Below are 9765 nucleotides of genomic sequence, written 5' to 3'. Positions count from 1 at the left end.
CTCTTTGATGTTTCTGGTGCCCATCAAGACCTTGAAGGGAAGAGCTTTTACTGAAAAAGTTCTCTTATGAGGTGTCAGCCTAGGGTGGAAACTTTGGCACAAAAACCTCCCATCTGATAGCCTAGTTCAGGACAGCACAGTGACACAATTCATGAAGGTGCAATATTCAATAATATTTATACAGTAATTGTACCTCTTGTTTGTGTCTTTGATGGGAATACAGAAAAAGGCCAGATCTCAGACTTTATCCAGCAATGACTTTCACATGTGACTTCATATCATGCAATTCACCTGTTTTACCTCTGTTTTTATGGACATAGCTGAACCCCTTTTACATCAATAATAAAGTTTATTACTAAGAGATCTTTCTGTTACTGCCTTAGGAGGAGGACATGTCTCAATTAATAAGCAAGAGTTAGGAGGGAAAACTAAAAAAAAAAATAAAAATACAGAGAAACAAAAATCAGTATGTCTTTTCCCTGGATTTTATGTTCTTCTCTTGTATAAATTAGCCAGAAACAGTCAGTGCCAGGGAATTAAGTTTATTTTAAGAGTTCTCCAAATATGAAATTAGCAACTGGTTTTAAAGAACGTACCAAACAAAATCAAGCTGTCAGCACCAGTTCTCAAAGATGTAACTGAGGTAGGTCTTTGTAAGGGGCCAGGCATCTAACAAAGCCATTTGGTGTGTAACTGGCAGTGTAGGTTGTTTTAGCAGCTAGGAGAGTGTGATGCTTTGGGCCTGACCAGACAGGTTTATAGGTTTACATACCTGCAAGAATGAGGCCCATGATGGGTCCAAAACGTAGCCAAGAAATCTATTGGTTTTGCTGAGAAAGTCTGGAGCATGAGTGAAAGGTTTTAGTCTATTTCATAGCCAAGGCTTATAGTCTTCCTTCACTATAGAAGAGTTATTAAGTGGCTCAGTAATTTTATTAAACTAGGCTAAAGGTTGACACATATTGGCTGGCTTTTCATTTGGGTGCTTCCAATGTGTCCAAGTAGTGGTGTGAAGGCCCATTTTCTCCAGAGAAGAAAGATATACAACAGGTTTTCTGGTGAATACAGAAGGCTGTAGTCAAACTTTGTGTTTTTCCTGAAATTCAGTTGCAGTGGAGAAAGGCAGACAGGGACTGGCTTTATCTGGTATGGTTTTGGAAGCTTGGTTGGCTGACCAGCCCACCCCAGGTAAGAAAATTTGTGTGTAGTGAGGTCATCAAATGCAATATAATTGACCTTGTATTTCTAAATTTTATGGACATAATGTTTCACCAGAGGAGGTTGCACATCACAGAATAACAGAATCAGAAGGTTGGAAGAGACCTTGAAGATCATCAAGTCCAACCCATGTCCTACAGCTAAACCATGGCACCAAGTGCCACATCCAACCTTTTCTAAACACATCCAGGGATGGTGAGTCCACCACCTCCCCAGGCAGACCATTCCAGTATTTTATCACTCTTTCTGTAAAAAAAAAAAATTCCTAATATCTAATTTATATTTCCTTTGGTGCTGCTTGAGACTGGGTCCTCTTGTTCTGTCAGTTGCTGTGTGGAGGAAGAGACCACCTGATTACAGCCACCCTTCAGGGAGTTATAGAGAGTGACAAGGTCACCGCTGAGTCTCCTTTTCTCCAGGCTAAACACCCCCAGTTCCCTCAGTCATTCTTCACATGGTTTGTGTTCCAAGGCCCTCACCAGCCTCGTTGCCATCCCCTGGATGTGCTCCAGCATCTCAAGGTCCTTCCCAAAGTGAGGGGCCAGAACTGGACACAGCACTCAAGGTGTGACCTCACCAGTGCCGAGTACAGGGGAAGGATGACCTCCCTGCTCCTGCTGGCCACACTACTCCTGATCCAGGCCAGGATGCCACTGGCCTTCTTGGCCACCAGGGCTCACTGCTGGCTCATGTTCAGCCGGCTGTCACCAGCACCCCCAGGTCCCTTTCTGCCTGGGCACTGCCCAGGCACACTGTCCCCAGCCTGTAACACTGCAGGGGGTTATTGTGGCCAAAATGCAGCACTGGGCATTTGGACTTATTAAACTTCATCTTATTGGACTCTGCCCATCCATAATTCATTCTGTAATTGATTATGTACTCAAAGGGAGCCTTGCTTTTCTAGCCCAGATTCAGAGGTTTATAGCTTTAAGTGGCAACCTGTCCCCTGTAAAAACAGTTGTTCTGGACAATGGTTCTGTGGTAAAATTTCTCTTTTGATGGGGTAAACCTATTATTTGGTCTGATCTGCTCTGTCTTGGTTCATTCTGTAACACACAGTCATCTGAAACAAAAGAGGAGTCAAATTGAAATTCTCAACTGAAATCCTTTGACAAGTTCAACTATATATCAATAATATGATGATTACATTTTCTATTTCAATAAATATTTGTTTATGGTGTATTGTTTCACAAATCTTATTTGAAGAGCAGCTGTAGAATACATTACACACTACTGTGTTAAGCCCTGGATACTGTGCATCTTCACAGAAAGTTGAATCAAACAGGCCTGTACCCATTCATGCCTACAGAGACAATGAAATACCATGAGGGAAGATTCGCAGTCTCACAGAGACATCTTCTGGAGGTAACTGAGTGGGTGCCATCCCATATCAGTAAACCAGGAATCATGGAGGTGTAGCATCAAGGCAGTGCTTTTGACCTACTTCAAACACCTTCCTGCTGCTGGGTTGTGGCTCTGAGCACAGAGTATGCCTGTGTCTGCAGAAGGCTGTTTGGGTGTCTCACACAGCATCTCCAGGACAAGGAGAGCCAGACGTCCACCATTCCACTCTAAAGGCAGAGCTGCCATGCTACCCTTCCTCTTCCTACCTTCTCACTTGGCCTGGTGGCTGACCCGATTCCTCAGCTGCACAGCTGGAAGGCTGCCTATGGTTTGCCAAGTTCAGAGGCTTGCAGCTCATCTTGGTGTTAGCAAGCTGTGCTGTGTGGCATCACCTTGGCCCTTGGCTTTGCTCTCTGTGGTGCTCCTGCTGTCAGAACAAACAGAAACTGAGAAAGAACTTGCAACGCTGTCACAATTCTTCCTTATTAGAAAAACTGTGCTGAAATTTGCAGAATAAGTCTGCACTAATGTGAAACACTGAATTATATTGCAGAAATAGCCCATATTCCAGAAATTCTGCTATCCAAATTTATGACTAAGAAAATATTTTAGGTGGTATTTTAGGGACATATATATGTTCCTTTTTTGACAGGATATCAGGGAAATAAATGAGGCCCTGTAATCTGAAAAGATTTGTGTTTTCACACTAGGAATCTATTGCAAAGCTGCTAGCTGCTTAACTCTCTGACCAGTGCTGAGGCCATAAGACCATAGTTCTTTCCCCTTACCAGTAATTTTGTGCAACTTTCCCTAGAGACCATTATAGTTACTGGTGGAAGCTGAAATCAAATAGTCTTGGAACTAACCCAAGGGGTGTTTTTTGTTTTCTTTTTATAATTTTCCTTCCTTTCAAACCACACTAAGAGTCATAAAGCAAACAAGCTTCCAGCTGATTCTGCACAGGAAGGAAGTCTAGATGTCAAAGTACTATAGAGTAAATTATGCAATTAGGGTATTTGTATTAGGATATTTGAATTCTTCATTCCAATCAGAATTTGGCACTCCTGTTTCCTTTGGGAAGTAGGAGATGTCCAGGCACCACTACACTGGTGAGATGCTGACCAGTATATCATGCCTAGGGTACATAATTTTCCTGGAGAAACAGTCCAATAGGGTGAACCAGTAACACATACAGATGTGTTTTTACAGGAAATGCATTAATAAAGTTTTAAAAGTGAGTAGCTAATGAGATTCAGACCACCTCTAAGAGGAGGTTTGTTCAGAGATCTCACATTTTAGCTGCCAACCAAGAGTTACAAAAAACTTTTCAGGTTCTCCCATCATCTTTCTTGGAGAACACTCTGTGCATTTTTGATGTAACCACAGCTCTTGAAAAATATTCAAAACATGATAAGCAAGTCCATCTGTCTTCAATTTTTTATATTTATAAGCTCTACATGTTTGGAGACCTCATTGGCGTTATGAATTTATTTTACTTAGTGTAAGCCAGCAGTGCTACTAGTACTTCAAAATATGTTACAGTTTTATTGTAACTCTAATTCTTAACCATAGATATTAATAGTTTCCCATGTAGCACAATCTTGAAAACATTAAGGGGTACAGGAGGGAATGCAGGATATGAACCATATGTTATTGGAGGGTTAGGCACATCTCCCTATAACCAAGCAAGACTTAATTAAAATTACATTACATATCTGAAGATAGGCAGAAACAGCTACATTTGTAGCCTGGAGGAGATGAGAATTTTGAAACTTTAAGTTGCAAAGTCATCTGACATGAGCTGTGATAAGCAACAGCAACATTTTAACCCTCCAATGTCCTTTGTTATATGAAGTGTTCAGTGGGAAAGAACATGTCAATACAGTAGGAAAGGTAACTTAATACCAAAGCAGCACTATTTTAGATGCAGTTCCAATATTTTAGTTATGATGATTAATTGAATACAATGTTCCAAACACTTGGGTAGGTGTGCTGGTTTTGGCTGAGGTGGAGTTAACTTTCTTCACAGTGGCTGGTATAGTGCTATGTACTGGATTTGTGCTGAACACGAGAGTTGATAACACAGAGATATTTATGTTATTGCTGAGCAGGGCTTACACACAGCCAAGACCTTTTTCTGCTTTTTTATACACCATGCTGGTCAGGAAGTTGGGGGTGCTTGAGAGGTTTGGAGGAAACACAGCCAGGAGAGGTGACCCAAACTGACCAAAGAAGGAACATTCCAGATCATATGGCATCATGCTCAGTATGTAAAGTGGGGGGAAGGAGACTCCAGGCATTTGGAGTGATGCTGTTTGTCTTCCCAAATCAGTCACCTGTGATGGGGCCCTGCTCTCCTGTCGATGGCTGAACACCTGCCTGCCCATGGGAAGCACTGAATTAATTTGGTTTGCTTTGCTTTCGTGCACTGCTTTTCCTTTCCCTATTAAGCTGTCTTTATCTCAACCCACAAGTTTTCCAGCTTTTACCCTTCTGATTCTCTCCCTCATCCAGCTGGTAGGGGAGTGAGCAAGCGCTCGCATGGGGCTTGGCTGCTGCTTGGGGTTAAACCATGACAGTAGGGATTACTAAAACCTAGCAATGCTTAGAGAATACCACAATGAAAACTTGCAATTTTTGTTGAATCTGGGCCTTTAAGAGAATTTATTCAGCATGCAACTCGATCTTTGAGGGGGCTTGGACAAAGATTTCCATTTGCAGTGTTTGGAAAAATACTGTAAATTATAACCAAATGTGGCTGTGATACCTTTTATTAGAGCTCTGGAGTTACACTTAAGGTGCTGACCTAAACACTGAAAAAAGACTAAAATATACATATGTTTCAGATATGGAGAAGTTAAGGATATCTAAACACAGAAGGACAGATCCATACCTTGCACATAGCAGCTTTTTTTATTGGTTTCACCAACTTTATTCCAATGAATACCATCTGGTGACATTGCCTATGCAAAATAAAGTGTTCAAAAATGTGTAGATATGGATATTTTGCACCTGTGGGTCACAGTCTTCACAACTCAAGTCATTCTAAATCGATATTTCCTGTGTGTTTGATGTAAAAATTGCAGTTTATGCTGTTGCAAACATGCAGCAGTTACAATAAAGTGAAACTTTCAATCATTTCAGCCAGGTAATTTTAATGATGCATTCACATGCATCATTATTCCCCAAATTCTTTCATCATTTTCACGTCCAAGAAAAATATTGTCTGTGTACATTGGGACAAATCTACAATAATAAGCACCAGTCATAAGTTATTATATTTGCGCAGCATAATAACATGAAATACAGAAACACAAAAAACTATCTGCCTATCCATGTTAGCTAGCTGAAAGGTGAGCAGAGGGGGGGTAAAGTCCTCTGACTTTCTACTTATGACTTAATACCAAAACCAGTAGTGTTGCTGTAACTGTGTAACTGAAAATTTTTTCCCAGTGCACAGGGAAGACAATTTGTGCTGCTGCAGAGGAGGGGGGAAAAGCTCCCACAAAGACAAGCCACCAAGTTAGTGAAATTGAGAAACAAGGGCATAGTTAGATGCACAGCTCACCTGTTTTACCAGCAATAGAGCTGGAGTGCATTGTGTCTGTTTTTCTTGTATACATCTCTTGCATATTCATGAAATAACTCCACCGCAAACACAGAAAGGGTCTCATGCTTCATGAACTGCTCAGATCTAGGAAATTCCATATATTTTAGATGTGTCTCATCCACTGAATGTGTGGATCAGCTATGCAGTACCAGGAATATGTTCAGCACATCCAAAAGATGCTGTTGTGGGATCAACATACAGGAATACATACATTCCCATGGCCCTGCTTCCACCTAGGATTCCTGTAGGCCTGTTAGGTATGGAACGGAGATGAATCCAGAGAGATCTCAATGCTACCATTAATGCTGTGCTGTATTACCAACTACGTACTACATGTTTCTGTCTGCATGATTCCTGCACAGCGTGTTCGCATACATATAGAGAAAGAATACAATGTTTTGATCTGTCTTCTTAAAAACTGAAGTTATCTGTGAAGTCCTGAACAAAGCTGCAAGGGCAGCTTACCTGTGTAAGTGGTTCTTCTATCCATCTTGGTCCTGGGGATATGTCTCCTCATCCTCCAGGAGAGACATGAAGATACTTGAGACAGAGTGTAGGAGGAGGTAAGTAAGTGGAGGTCAAATCCATATTCTCATGTCTCTTGACATGCTTTTCAAATGGTTTAGGTTTCTGTGGCGACAATTCATGAGCTATGTAATCTCTCCTGTGAAGAATAATTTCATTACTTCTTTTTTGTTCCAGAAAAAAATATGCTCTTTTTTCAGGACACACAAAGAAATGAATACTTGCTCTTACCTCCACCAGATAAGGAAGTTTGGATATGATACAATCAGTTAGTGAAATACCCTAACTGGCCTTTTGCATTTTAAAACATGCAAAAGGAACAGAGGCAGCTCTTGATAACTCCAGATTTCCCCTTCTTTCCACCCAGCAAGAGTAATGGCTTTACTCTGTTCTACAGTGGAATTACACCAGGAGACACAACTCCTTTTAAAGGGCAATATTTATAGCACATTAGCTAGTGTTTATAGGAAACAAAGGAGGGAGCAGCCTTCCCAGACAACACGCTGGACACCAGTTCAGACCAGGCTGGGGAGGTAACATCAGAACAGTTTTACAGCTAAACACCAATTGGGCAAAGAAACATCCGCATGGCCAGATAGTCAGCTTTTTCTCAGCTATTGCTTTAAAAGAGCTATTTAAGATACCGGAATAGTGTTACTTAACTCTAGGACAACCTTGCAGAACCACAAGACTGAGAAGAAAACTTGGCCATCCAACATTCAACATCCTGAACCTATTTCACTACCCAAATCCTTTGGTACAGGGCAGGGTCTGCTGCCCAGCACAAGCAAATTCGCTTTCTTACATCAGAAGTACTTCTCCACTGGTGTGCAGATCTGTTTAGACCACTGGCAGTCAGCCAGGAGAAACAGGCAGTATAGGAGCTATTATAGTATTAATATTGCTCTTTGCTTCTGGAGTGGTGATGCTGAGTGGGCAGAAGCCTGAGCCTCTGAATACACTGTATTAGTGATACATTTTTAGCAAAATATACAAGGCTCTCAAAAGTCTGTGTAATGCAGAAGAAGAGAGAATTCACATTGCAAAGTATTAGGTATAGTGTTAAAACAGAAATTCAGAAGTAAAAAATAGCGAAGAACATCATGTAGAACATCATTGCAGCCACTTGGCATGCTGTTTTCAGCAATCTGAAGCAAATGCAGTTTTTAAGAAGGGTCAAGAAAAGATAAGCTGGAACACAACAGACATTTAGCGTCCTCAGCAGCATGGAGAACCTGGTAACAGAGAGGGTTTTTCCAAGCTACTCACTGCCCAGTTCCATGTTTGAAACAGTCAATATGTACCAGAGCCAAGAAACAGATCACAGGTAGGCAATACTTTACCAGAGTGATGAAGGGTTTTCTGGCAGTAGGTATAAGAAGGGGATGGAGTCAGTGAGTTCTACATCAGAATGGGTACTGTGAGAGCTGAAAGAAGCCACTCTCCATCATTTACAAGCTGCCCTGGCTAACCAAGGAGGTCACAAAAGACTGGAGGTTAGCAAATATTACCCCCATCTATAAGAAAGGCTGGAAGGAGGATATGGGGAGCTACAGGCCTGTTAGCCTGACCTCAGGGGAGTGTCAGGGGAGTCATGAATCAGATGAATCATGAAACAGATCATCTGGAGTGAGGACAAAACCCCGTCAGCCTGGGTTTGTGAAGCACATGTCCCAGGTCCTGCTTGACCAACCTGATTGTTTCCTACAACAAGGTGACCTGGTTAGTTGATGAAGGAAAGGCTGTGTCTACCCGGACTTTTGTCATGCCTTTGACGCCATCTCCCAAAGCTTTCTTCTGAGAAACCGGATACTCCTGGCTTGGACAGGTGTTCTCTCTACTGGGTAAAGAGCTGCTTGGATGGCTGGGTCCCAAGAGTGTTGGTGAAAGAAGTTAGATCCAGCTGGAGCCCAGCCACCAGTGGTGCTCCCCAGGGCTCAGTATTGGAGTTGGCCTGTTTGGTGTCTTTATCAATGGTGTGGATGAGGGAATTGCATGCACCCTCACTCAGTTTGCAGATGACACCAAGCTGGGCAGGAGTGTTGATCTGCCAGCGGGTCAGAAGGCTCTGCAGAGGGATCTGACAGGCAGGATCTACAGGCTAAGGCCAATGGCATGCGGTTCAATAAGCCAAACGCCAGGCCTTGCCCTTCAACTCTGTGAGGGACTGAAAACCTGAAAGACTTAATGTAAACCTGAAAGAGCTAATGTCTCAAACCTGTGACAGAAGAGAAAAGGAATGTCACCATGCCAACTAGATAAGATGTGGTTAGAAAAGAGGGTCTTGCAGAGGCAGCATAGTGCTTCTCGGGACCAGCTTCCTTATCTTGGGTAACTATCTTTAAGAACAAATTTGAAACCATGAGACCATCCAACCCCTTCTGAAAAGTTTGAGAATAACACAATGCAGATGCAAGGACTAGTCTATAAATAGCACAGCAGAGAGAGAGGTGAGGGTACGCATCCATCATCCATGCACCTGCCAGTCAGAGAAAAGAGACCAGAGACAGTAATGGAGCCCTGGGTGGTAACACAGATCTGTTTTCTCTATGTATTTTCCTAACTCTCCTTCTTTCTTCCTTCCTCTGCTTAAAAGTTTGAACCACTGCTGCTGCAGGCTGTTCAAAAATCACCATTGTCACGTGGTGTCCAGAAAAGTTTAAATCTTTAGTTAAAAGAAAAGTTGCTGCCAAAGGCCTTTCAACTTACATAAGATTTAGATCGTTTCTACCACAAATAAAGCTTTTTAATTAATTACATGGCATTGTTTTGCTGTAATTCAGCCCATGAGTGCTGCGAACATGGTCTCCCTCAGAGCAGGAGGTGCAGGACTGCTCTCTGGGGACCCAGCATGTTACAACAGCCCCAGGCAATGCTGCAGGCTGGGGGTGAGTGTATGGAAAGGCTCCTGAGGCAAAGAACTCAAGGATGCAGGTCAACATGGGCTGAGCATGAGCCAGCATGTGCCCAGGTGGCCAAGAAGGCGAACAGCATCCTGACCTGTACCAGCAATCATGTGGCCAGCAGGACCAGGGAAGGGATCACTGCCCTTGCTCATCACTGATGAG

At 42.5% G+C, this 9765-nt stretch overlaps 1 protein-coding gene across 1 annotated transcript; it reads right to left on the bottom strand.

Moving 5' to 3' along the window:
- Window positions 1-626: 626 nt before the first annotated feature.
- SAXO1 (stabilizer of axonemal microtubules 1) lies at window positions 627-9333 on the bottom strand. Its single transcript, XM_039730005.1, is given in 9 exon segments — window positions 627-765; window positions 767-841; window positions 843-1055; window positions 2045-2255; window positions 2258-2281; window positions 6638-6739; window positions 6742-6836; window positions 8539-8798; window positions 9262-9333. Coding segments are annotated over 9 exon segments (1191 nt in total).
- Window positions 9334-9765: the final 432 nt, after the last annotated feature.

This window comes from Passer montanus, unplaced genomic scaffold, assembly GCF_014805655.1.
Source record: "Passer montanus isolate IOZ18808 unplaced genomic scaffold, ASM1480565v1 scaffold7, whole genome shotgun sequence".
In the NCBI taxonomy this organism is placed as follows: Eukaryota; Metazoa; Chordata; class Aves; order Passeriformes; family Passeridae; genus Passer; species Passer montanus.
The sequence above is the reverse complement of the archived record's forward strand: the minus strand, read 5'-3'. Positions and strand labels throughout refer to the sequence as shown.